Source organism: Temnothorax americanus, unplaced genomic scaffold, assembly GCF_048541705.1.
Source record: "Temnothorax americanus isolate GAGA-0224 unplaced genomic scaffold, ASM4854170v1 Scaffold2, whole genome shotgun sequence".
Lineage (NCBI taxonomy): Eukaryota > Metazoa > Arthropoda > Insecta > Hymenoptera > Formicidae > Temnothorax > Temnothorax americanus.
Window position 1 is genome coordinate 9,145,047 of NW_027509338.1, and position 12,627 is coordinate 9,157,673.

General features: G+C 37.8%; 1 protein-coding gene across 1 annotated transcript; it reads left to right on the forward strand.

Annotated features, from left to right (window-relative positions):
• The first annotated feature begins 1,491 nt into the window (after positions 1-1,491).
• Positions 1,492-8,987, forward strand: LOC143896926 (uncharacterized). The gene is made up of 3 exons (XM_077405100.1): positions 1,492-2,706; positions 6,419-6,600; positions 8,205-8,987. Exons 1-3 carry the CDS (start codon positions 1,860-1,862, stop codon positions 8,421-8,423), a joined length of 1,248 nt encoding a protein of 415 aa, XP_077261226.1. The 5' UTR covers positions 1,492-1,859; the 3' UTR covers positions 8,424-8,987.
• The last annotated feature ends 3,640 nt before the right edge of the window (positions 8,988-12,627 follow it).

Below are 12,627 nucleotides of genomic sequence, written 5' to 3' on the forward strand. Positions count from 1 at the left end.
TAGACGCCGCGCCGCGCGGATTTCCGAGCGATGAAATTTACGGCGCCAGCCAATTCCGCGAAAATGGAAGAACGTCCGCGAGGTTTTATTCGGCGGGTGTTGGTGCTTTATCGAGCCCCTATCGGGACTCATTTGTTTTTGCTTATCGCGAAGTTACGTGACGGAGCCACCGTAAATATGACGGACGGGTGGGCGACGATGGAATCTCAGCGCGCCGCGGCGCCGTCAGAACAAACGAGCACCACGGACGAACCCCAAAAATCTCCCGACACGCGGCGACGCGGAGCGATGCGACGCGACGGCTCGATTTAGGGGCTGAACGTCGAGAGGGAAGTCTCGAGACTGAGAGGGGTTGACGTTCGACCGCGAATCGATATGCCTACCTATCTACCTACGTGCGCGAGCAAACTGTATATATCTCCGTACTGCTGGACCGAGAAGACATGGCCAAAATTTCGAAATTCTCATATTTTCATGTCTCGCATATTTCTTACGGCCACGATTTAATCCTTATTGGCGACTATGATTTACATTTAATGCCTTATTTCGCATTGTTATGTTTTGATTTATAATTAATTCAATATAATAATTATGGCACTTATTTTGGAAAGTTTATATAACTGTGTCATATCGAAGTTATTTAGAACAATAGAGTGAGACACATGACAAATCGCTTATTAATTCAATAAAAAATGGTGATTCAATACTGTATTAATTTCTAAAAAAGCAAATTCTTTGCCGAATTTAAAATCACGAATCCAATTTTACTTCAAATCAAATCTGTTGACTAAAAATTAATCGCAAAACAAACAAGCTTGTTATTTCCTTCTCTTCTCGCAATAAAATTAAAAACAATGTTGTGTTTTCAACATTATCTTCATAATTAAATTCTCCAAATTTTTCTTAAAAGAATGATTAAGCTATCGAAGTATTTATCAAAAAAATAGTGCGATAAAATAATTAAAATGTGTTGTTTACTTCATAACGACATTTTGTATCGACTAATCCAAATATAGTCTCTTCGCATTATCGGTGTTATTCAATGCAGCGACAATTGAAAACTATCTCATCCGCGCTCTTAATTTTTTTTTCAATCTTAATCACCCCGCCTAATTGCTCAATTGCGCTCATTACCGTCTCCGACGTAGTAAAGCGAGTGGCGATTAAATCTTTCCCTCGTCGCCGTTCCCTTACCGCGCCGCTCTCGCTCCGTGACGGCACGTCGCATTTGCACGAGAGAAACTTATCCCTCGGTACAAAAATCGCTGTATAGATAATTCCTCCTGCTCCTGGGTTCCAGCCACGGGGCGGAGCGTCGCGAGGAATGCCCCCGTTAGTAGTTCCCAGCCTCGCCCCATTCTGATCCTCTCCTTCTCGCTCCATCGCCCGGATTCCCCACTTCCACGAAGAGACCGCTCTTCCGTCGACGAGTGTTCGACCCCACCACGAACGCTTAGTCGAAGGCAAAACGAAAAATCAGGGCGGTGCTGGCTAAGCGGTCAAACTCAGTCCACACGGAGAGCTCGGCTTGGCTAGAGGCTATCCAGAGCTGCTGGTCAACGATCATTGATCCACGAGAGTTGTCAAACGTCGAGTCCCTGGTGTGATCGATGTGCCTCGCGCGCGTCCTAATTTGAAGTTGACCGTCGGCGAACTCTTCGAGCAAACTCCGGATTCCGAATTCGTAAGAAACTATGTGCGAGTCAGTGAAGAGTCATTCGTGAAGTAGTGAACTACGTCGGGCTTATAGTCCGTCGCGGAATGAGCGGATAGTTCTCAGACTACCAGATATCGAGGCACCGTTATTGCGGATCTCACCAGTGCTAATCGATACGAACGTGATCGATTGACGTCTAAGAATGACAGTAATAAGGATGACCTCGCCGGTGACGCCTGCATCGACCAGTCCGGACTCGCCAGATGAGGCTCAGGCAAGTCCCAAACCGGCTCATCGATTAAGTTTCTCCGTCGCGGCTCTGCTAGCGGACACCAGAAAAACGTCGGATTCCTCGACGAGGCAGAACGCGATCCTAACATCACCCAGATCGTCACCGATCGTCTCGTACCCGATTCGACAGGAACCTCGTATGTTGAAGCATCCGTGCGATTTCAAAACGTCGAGATATATTTTGTCATCGTCGCCCAATCTCAATCAAGAAACCAGATTGATTCATTGTACCTCTCCTCACAATACTTCGGAATCCAGAACACCACCGAGGTATCACGAAGCAATCGACTATGCCTGCAATACCGAGTCACCCGGCAGACGATCGACCTCTGGTAGCATCGACTATCGCATGCATCCATCCACGGACGTCAGTACTACACCGGAACCCATAGTAGGTTGTTCCTCGTCTCCGAAGATCATCGGTAATCACCAGGATGCCGGTTCGCAATCACCGAGAAGCAGCTCCCACGGCGAAGCCCGCTCGAGGTGTTCAGAAACGGACGATATCGAAGAGGACGACGAGAGCAGACTGGTTGACGTGGAGGATCTTCAGCATCCGTCCAGCCCAACCCCTATTAGGCCGACACCGGCCTATCTCGGCGGTTTTGCCACCATCGGCGGTATCCCGGAGATCCCGCCTGGTTTTCACTCTGCAGTTTGGGGCGGTGGACATCAGAATGCAGCTGCAGCCGCTGCGGCGGCCGCGGCCACGGCTACATTCTTCCCATCTCATTTCTCTCATCATGCTCCTCTAAACGGTAAATGTCAACTTTGATATTTTAGCAATCTATATGTATTTTTGAAATATTGCTTTTGTTTGAAATATTAACGGTAGAATGATTAATTCGACTAATGTGATGTCCTCATTTATATCTAAACATTCTAATCTCTATATTGATGATACATGATACTACGGAAAAAAAAACATTATATTTGACAAAGAAATCTCATTTTCTTTTATGTTCCGAATAATAGTTCTCCTAACTAGCCATTAATCGTTTCATTAAATAGTCATTAATCATTTGATCGTTCTAACGTTAATCTCAAAAGAGCCGAGCTATTTGGCCGTGTGACGACAACTGTGTTTGCGATTGTCTTTAAGCTTTGGCGGAGTGCCAATCGCCTTTGTGTTTCTCGGCAGATTCTTTTCATGGTTCATTGCGGCTAAAGCGATTACGCGGTTACAGACGTGGTTTACGGATAGCAATTTCTCGCTGCTATATAGAATCCAGACAACTTTACTCCTTATCGATACGTAATATTGCACGTGATGATATTCTGAACATAAGCCTCGCAGAAGGCAATCTCGTGGTAATAATCACGCAAATGTACTTTCTGTTTACGGTTTTACAACAGCTTATAACAATTTAATAATTTTCTACAAGTTTCTGTGTGAATCGTAATTCTCTAATTCTTACATAAATAATTAGCACCAATATATAATGTCTTTAACTACTTGAAACGACTGTAAATAAATGATATCACCTCTAGCGCTAATTAGTTAAACGAGTTACGGGTTACAAAAGACGATTGTTGAAGAGGCAATTTGAGTCATCATTTTGTCTCGTCAAGGAAACAAAGGACTAGAAACGCAGGACTGAACTTAACTAGCTCGTGGATTTTTAAACGAAACAATGGGTGATTATCGAAAGGCGTTCCGAGACAAATCGAGCAATCGATGAACAAAAATTGATTCTCTAACGGCCGTTTCGGCCACTGCTGGAACGATAGCCTACCGTCGCTCGATCGGGTCAAACAATTCTCAACGTATTCTCGCTTGATAAACGATTGTTATGAAAGAACTCTCTTGTGATTCGTAGATAAAATATTTATCTAATATTGTTACGCAATAAAATCTGCCTCAATGCTCTTCAAACATTTTATCATTTAATCATTTCTAAATTTAATTGGCTTGTTTGTCTCTATACGTTAACTATTTTCTGTATGAATATCTTTTTAGACTTTTCTTTTTAATGCAAAACTTTCTTTTACGTACACTTTATTTGTAACATAATATCTGCGCGTAAATACTTTATCAATTTTTTAATAAATTTTTAAATTAATTTGTATAACAAATATATAGGTAATGTATATCTAAAGCATTAAAGAATTTCAAAAGTTTATATTTACACTTCATCTTTTTTTGATTAAAAAATTTAAATATATAATTGAAGATATATATTTGTTGCAAATAATTAGTTAAATTAATATTTACGTATATTAAAGAAATATAGATAAGAATACATAAAAATTTATCCCGAGAATAAAAATAGCTACTTGTAAACACAAATAATTCTCAAATAAGATTTCGTGTGAAATATATGATACGGGCAAAATGCCATAATTCTGAAATATGAACTCTCGTAGAGGGTATTTTCATAGATCGGCGCACCCCTTCAAAGTTTTACGCCATCGTTCTTTTATCATGATTATCTTAAATAAGTGATTCTGTACCGTAAAAAAAATTTACTGGTGGTACAAATGTCGCGAAATTTAAGCAGTTTTATCTTTAAGTTGTATACAGACAATTATAAACGATACACAATTCTCCTAAAAATGCTTTCTGATATATATATATATATATATATATATATATATAATTAGAATATTATATTGAAAAAAGAACATAAGATACACTTTTGCTAAAATTGATACAAAAAATTCATAGAATTCATATATTTTAAACATACAAATTTATTGACATTTTTTTATATTTCTTAAAATCAATTGTATATTTTTCCTATTATTTTCATTTTACATAGCTATATGAATTAGAAATAATCATAATTTTTTAAAATACAGATATGATTTCTTATCAGAAATAATGTAATTCCAAAATGATGGTTTTTACGTCATTATTCACTTTGTTCGTAAATGTCCAGATTAAAATTGCTACAAATACACAGGCGCAGTGAGGAAATCGAGCACGATTATATCGAGAACGTTAATCCTTTCGATCGTTATGCAATGCAATAAAAGACACCCAACCGTTCACGATCCTTCCTTTCCAGTTTGCACTGCGTCCGATGATCGTTGCATTCGTGGAACACGCTTATCGCGGCGGAATCAGCTAATTATTTCGAATGCACATTCTCGATCGGTAACATCGAATTGAAATTGGCCCCCGCGTTTTTGGTGGCCCCGCGACGCGGAGAGATCACCGGATGCCGAGACTAATTGGAACCCTTAGCGTGCGGTGAGGAACGTATACAAAGGACAATTCCGAAGTAGGATCGAGCATGGCGCATACTAGCGTGCTATAAGTCCGGGCTGATGCGCAGAGAATCTTGGAACAGCGACAGGGAGGAAGGATGAGAACAAGGCGAGAGGAGGCGAGCGAAGGGCGGTTCCGACGACGAATTTGAAATTCAGAAAAGGCAACTGCCAAGACGACGACGATGTGGCCTTTTGTCTCGTCGTGATCTCGGCTCGCTGTTTCGGTACAGAAGCTGTTCACCTCCGCTCTACAAATCTGTCAATTGTCTCGAGACAAATCTCGAGGAATATAACCGATATATTCCGATACCGGATTCCCTGTATTCCTTTCTGCTCCGTAGTAGCTTGACGCGTCCTCGATTATCTGAAAGTGGCGTGGAGGGATAGACGATATTCTCTGTACATAATTATTTTCTCTCCAACTATGTATTGTAGATGAAAATAAAGAAATAACTGTTTTGGATTTTATTTGAAAACAATTAAAAAGTATTATAAATTATTTAAAGAGCGCAAAATTTTCCTTGGATTTTTCATATTATATTCTTAATTAGTTATTCATAAGAATTCATAAAATTTGAAGATAATTTTTTATCTGCATATCATTTAAATTCTTGTAATGTAATCAAATTTAAGAATTTTACGAGATTTCTTCTCGTTTGATATTAATCCAACAAAATGACACTAATAAAATCCGGATTTATCTAAAGAAATTAGTATATCTACTTCTATTGAACATAAAATCTTACTACCATGGTTAGCAAAATAATGCAATATTAACCATCGAGCCGTATAGGCGCAATTAACCGATACTGCGGTCGTGTCTTTTTCTAAGCAGCGAGCGAAGAATACCAAGCTCACCAACAACGTCTTTCTTCGCGCGAGCAGGCGTTACGATCGACACTCTTATGCGAGCGGTAGCCATGGCCCGGCCGTGTAGAAACAATTCGCGGCCGGAATTTTGCGGTCGGACGGCAAAAAAGTAATGAGGCCAGTTTGCGGCGCCGTTCCGACGGAAAAATTATGAATTGCACCCTAAAAAGACGCGTTTGCCCTTGCCGGGCTGTTCCGTCGGTTCGAGGCCGACAAAAACGGGACATTGCGGTCTCGGGCCCTTTCCTCCGTTGGCCTACCTATCCCGCGGAACACCTTCGCGAGATATCTGTCCGTCAGTTTGTTCGTACGAGCATAATGCTCGTCGCTGTTCTCGTGCGCAACATGCACTTGGACTGAAAGCGTGTTCCTTTTTTCTTTCAGAGAACGGCGAGCCAGCCAAGATTAAGTGCAACCTGAGGAAGCACAAGCCAAACCGAAAGCCCAGAACGCCCTTCACGACCCAACAGTTGCTAGCCCTCGAGAAGAAGTTCAGAGAGAGGCAGTACTTGAGCGTCGCCGAGAGGGCAGAGTTCTCGTCGTCATTACACCTCACGGAGACACAGGTAAAAATCTACTATTTCTTGCTTCGTGTACAAGTTAACGGAATGCTAAATTTGATATCAAAATATCCCCTTAACAGTTACGCTGCGTCACACGGCATAATTTTAAAGTCTATAAATATAAATATAGTCATAAATATTCGGTAGTAAAACATGGCTAATTCTCTTTTAAGATTAAAAATAAATATCTCTAAGATACCAGCATGATTTCGCTTAATAGCACTAATTAGCGAATAAACTATAAACTTGTTCAACTCCTACCGGCGTTTATTCTACAACCGTCTTAAATTTATTGGCAGTTTATCGTAAATTATTATAAGCTTATTATAATTATTACAAGAGTTTATAGAGATAGCTTGACGGAGAACCAGAATTGGAAATTTTATCGAATATCTTACATTCTTCACTCGTTATGCAATCAAATTAGCACATTAATATCCGATCCGCCGTGAGGATCGTGGTTTTTTCGAGATGCGGCGTGGCAACTGATTTCATGCGACTAGACTCTCAAACTGGCATTGATGGTATATACGCTTCTCGCATATCTTTCGTCGCTTTTATTTCCTCGGAGCCAGCCGGGTGCCATTCACGAGTCAAAACAGTTTGTGCATGTCTGTCACAGCTTAGTCATAGTAACTGTACGGCGCTGCCAGATGCGCGGTAATTAGCGCGCGTAAATGCGCGCTACCCGTACCAGCGATACAAAGTAAAGAGGACGGTAATTTTTTTATTAATAGACTACAAATTGCCTGTAACGCGTTCCGCAATAGCACGCGATGACCGACCAATTATCTCCGGCTGAGATCCCGATTCTCTGGCAGTGATTTCCGAAACGCATTTCGCGTGCCTTCGCGCGTATACGAACACGCGGTAAAGCGCGAATCGTATGAGCTAATTTCCGCGCAGGCTGCCGCTTCGAAACGATCCGACAACAACGTCGATTATTCGATTAAGATAGACGTCGATAAAATTATAGGGAGGGATAACGGTTTGTTTATAGCCGCAGATGCGTCGCCACGAGATATCGCGGATTATTTATCAGTTCCTCTCTTCGACTTTATCGCGATGTCATAAAGACGCCGTTTGCCAAAATTATATCCCGAAAGTGACATTTAAATGGAATTTAATGTGCTCTACCTTCCAATTTATTTTAAAGATTTTACACGCGATGCCAAGTGTTCGAGCTGCGAATTCCAACGGTCGAACAAAATTATACGATGCCGTAAAACTGGTGCAATTTATTACTCCCGTACTCCAAATTAACGTCAAACCGGCAAATTTTGTGTTGATATATCTAGTCAATATTAATGGATAGCATCACAGACATTATTATTCGTATCTTTTAATAAACTTCTTGGCCTGCATTTTTATTCCAGATTTGAAAATAAATTATTTTCTGTATTTTTGTTAAAAATTTGTGTAAAGTTAGTTTGTGAATTTAATTATTTCCCTGTGTATTCTTTCTACGTTGATATAACGTTACTCGTTTGCAACACGTATGAATTCGGAAGCTATTATACATCGATCGTTATATCCCATATTAATCATCGTGTCGGAACTCACATTAAAATACGCCGTTGTAAAGTCGAATTGATTTATTGTTGCAGGTGAAGATCTGGTTTCAGAACCGACGTGCCAAGGCGAAGCGTTTGCAAGAAGCAGAAATCGAGAAGTTGAGAATGTCAGCTGTAAGACAGCATCATACGGCGCTCTACGGCTCACACCCGGGAATCTTAACTCCCGCGGGACTTTATTCCGTAGGAATGCTGTCTCATCCCGGGCTGACATCTCATCACGCAATCGCTCAGCATCCCGCGAGGGAATGAGAGCAGTAACGTTCGATACCGATTAGAAATCACTGAAAGGATCTGTTATCGAATCTCATATCCCGAAGAATGATTTTTTTTAGCTGCGCGAAAAGGGCAGACTTAAAAATTACAATGCAATTGCAATATGTGGATAAATGATCTTAAAATAATCTAGAAAAGAGAATCGAATAAAATCAAATTCGAGAGAGAGAGAGAGAGAGAGAGAGAGAGAGAGAGAGAGAGAGAGAGATCGTCATTGGCTTTACAGTATTAGTTTAAAGAAGTGAAGGCTCACAAATCTGTTAAAAAATTCATCTGTGCCAATGTTGCCTGTCTTGAAAAGGTTGGAGATTGTTGTAAATAGAATTGTAAATATTGCTCATGCACCACGCGTTAACTACTTTGTACATAAATACCTAGTGACTATTCGAGAAATGGGGTTGCATTTGCATCGCTGAATGCAAATAATAAAACGAATGAATCTCATTAATATGAAGAAAATTTCTTTTCCAATTTTGTATAAATGTAAAGCAAACGTATAACGACGATCAGGAGAATTTATTTAATAAATTGTATTATCGTAAACAGCGCAATTTATTCCCCTCATTGCCTACGATCCTTTCTTTCGCCTTAATAAAATAAGTCTTAATCAAAAACATAAACTTAAAAATTAATTAAAATTTGAATTAATATGGCACATTATACGTACCCATAATGTGCTTTTTACTTATGAAAATTGAATTAGATTTCAGTACTACAATCCGCACAAAAAATAGAATGTTTCAATAACATTTGTTTAATGAGAGATCTGAACAATTTTAAAATTAGATTATGTTATCTATGTTGTTCTTTAAAAATTTATTTTAAATTAATTTTGATAAAAATAATATTTATTACAAATAAAACAATAAAATAAGCTCATATTATTTTTTCGCACTCTTCGTTTTAGTTTTAAAATATATTTCACAGATTGCTAACTTCAACAATTCGAATTTCCGATTTTGAACAATTTTATAAGTAACCTCGTAGTAAGATCTTTCATTTTTATCGAATTTTCATCAAAATGTCACGAACAGGAAAATATCGATAATGAAACATCGGGCGTATAATTGTGTGACGGAAATTGACTACCTCGTTCAGTCGCAGACAATAATACTGCGATGCCGAGATCGATTCAAAGTGTGTCCTCGTCTAAGTTTGAGCATCTACGTGAGGAGGTCGTCCACGCGGATCTCCTACGGCGGCGATTACGCGAGCGCGATTACGCGGTATCCGAGAATGGCGTCTCTGTGCGTATATGTCGTTGGGATAAATTAGCCGTGGCAATTAGTTTCGGAATCGGCTTCGCCGGGTGGTTGGCGCCACCATCTTGATTGCGCCCGGGGAAGAACCTTCGAGAAGACAGTAGCCAGCACTGTTTGCCGAAAGACCCGCGCCGTTCGCGCGGGCTAATTAGCGATGCCCACCGAGATATCGCCGACGTGCGCTAATAATACCGAGCATAAATATTTCGAATTTTTTCGTCTGGTGGCCCGTCCGCCCCTGCTAGCCCCCGTTCATTCGCGAGCGGCCGCCCGCGATATATCATTTTTGCATTAGTTAATTGCAGCTTTGTTCCGCGGGCTCTCGGCGCTTTAAGCATTCGTATAGATAGGAAGCTAGACATCTATAAGGCCAAACAGAAATTCTAGGAAGTAAATTTGTGGAACTAGTACAGTCACAGTGCCGTAACTATTACGTCGTGAGAAAAATATGAGAGAGCTACGGAAAATACAATGAAAATAACACTAAAATGAAATAAACTAATATATTGTGTGTTGCGTTTGATGATAACAACTCATTATAAAAAATATCAGATAGCAGAAATACCTGAAGTATTAAATATCTTACGTCATTATATATAATTGCACAAATCTTATTTACGATAATTGGCACGTTATTTATAAAATTGAAGCTGTACTGCGATTGTCAACAGCTCCAATTTTATCTTCCGAGAGTTATAGCATATGTACAGACACACATATACAAACTTGTAAATTTATAATCAATTTTATCTTATCGTTCTCATGATGCAATCAAAGTTAAACATCCTCATAGGAATATCATCTACCATTTATAGCACAAGATTAGATGGTATTCACCACGTAATTTTTATGACTAAATTAAAATTAATGAACGATATGATAGTAAAATCTTTCTCGAACTAATCGTATAAACTGCTGAGGAAATTGCTTGTTAGACGTTTCTTCGTAGAAATATGATGCACTTTCAACTATCTTTTTAATTAAACTTAATCTGTGTAAGTCACAAAAAATTTCGCGTTGGGATAGTCTCCGAAGAACTGGACGGTACGTGCCTGAATTTTAATCGCGCAATTAGTCGCCAGTCATTACCGTCTGCTTCGACCACTGTTTCAGTAAATAAGATAACGTCAGATCGTATCACGCGAGCTACCGTATTGCTTGTTAGATTTTATTACGAAGACAGATCGTTCACATATTTCACTACTGTCTCTTGCGTTGGAGAAAAACACATCACATTCTTACGTCTTATATTTTATTTTTAATACTATTTATATTTAGAGCATGTTTTAAAAATATTTCCATTATTAATATATTAATTAATATGTTAGACAGTTAAACATTTAAAATAAAATAAAATAAAATAAAATAAAATAAAATAAAATAAAATAAAAGTCTGTGTATTTCTAAATTCTTATCAGACTTTTCCACACGCATGAAATATAATATAATAAAAATTAACATATATTGTTCATAAATTATACTTTTTATAGTGTATCGTATATAAGTATTCTAGTACAATTATTCTACTAACAATCAATTTTTTAATTAAAATTATGATCTTTAAATTGTTATAAAATATATATATATCTACGTACTGATAGTGATAAGTTTCAAGTTATTCTTCGCCTGTAATAGTTATAAAGAGATATTAATTGTCGCATTCATGTTTAATGTTTTACATAATATGATATCTCAATGATATATTAAGCCTTAAGAGTTAAGAGTTTCAATCAAAGAATTAGAAAGTGCAATAATTTGATGCATCTAATAAAAGTACAATATTTCCATGAGAAATGCAGTTCAATACTATTTATAAAGAACTAATGTGTTATTACTGATGACTGGTCAAACTGATATATAATGATGTCAGAATGTAATTGCGTTTCTTACAAAATCAATGGTAGATACTTTGCAAATAGCAACGGTTTTATATTTTTTTTATGCACATTTTATTTCCACTATTTACGATCTCGATAATGCCCGACTAAGTTCAATCGAATATTGGGTCAAGATATTTCCACGATTTACTTTAAAATGGAAATTAATTCACATTTTTTAAACATTCTGAATACAATTTGGATTTCATGAGTTACCATTAATTCCCATTACACAATTCTTATAAGCCTTTGTTCATATTTAATATACTGAACAAATGTGTCTTTAACAATCTTATAATTGACATCTTATGAATGGTATTAATTAAATTTTTTCAAATTAATAATAGTTATTATTATTTATTCAAAATAATAGAATAAAATTGATAATAATCGTAGCATAGTTAAAAAAATTATTTTGGCAATGTATTATATGTATCGTGCAATAAGCACAGCAGTTAAAGCGCAAAGCATACATCAACATTTTCTGCACTTATTTGAAAACCTCAAAACTATAACAGTGTAGTTAATAATGTGTTTTGTTAATCGATAAAAATCTTTAATTCTATAGAAAATACTGATATATGACATAAATTATTTCTCATTATCGATAATTGCATTGGCAATACGCACAGTTGAGTAGCTGTTGCAATATTATGTGTAAATTACTTGATTGAGAGAGTCAATGTAAATAAAATCAATGAAATATCTCAATGTATATTGACGTAAATAACGATAATTAATATTACATTTAAAATATCGTCTTTAATAATAACGCTTCAAACTCAGTTTGACCTATAGCAATACATCACACGTATTATGCATATGAACACTGATATATACATATCAGTCCGATATGGGGACCTACGACCCAGGGATCCAAAGACTAAAAAAAACAAGACCCTAAATTTACTTCAATATTTTCAACCTACATGTATATTTATTTCACTTCAACTGTCCGTCATTGTTATACTCTTCACTCAAAAAAGGCATTCTGCTAACTCATTCTGCTTTCGTTATTAAATAACAAACGATGGTTACCAG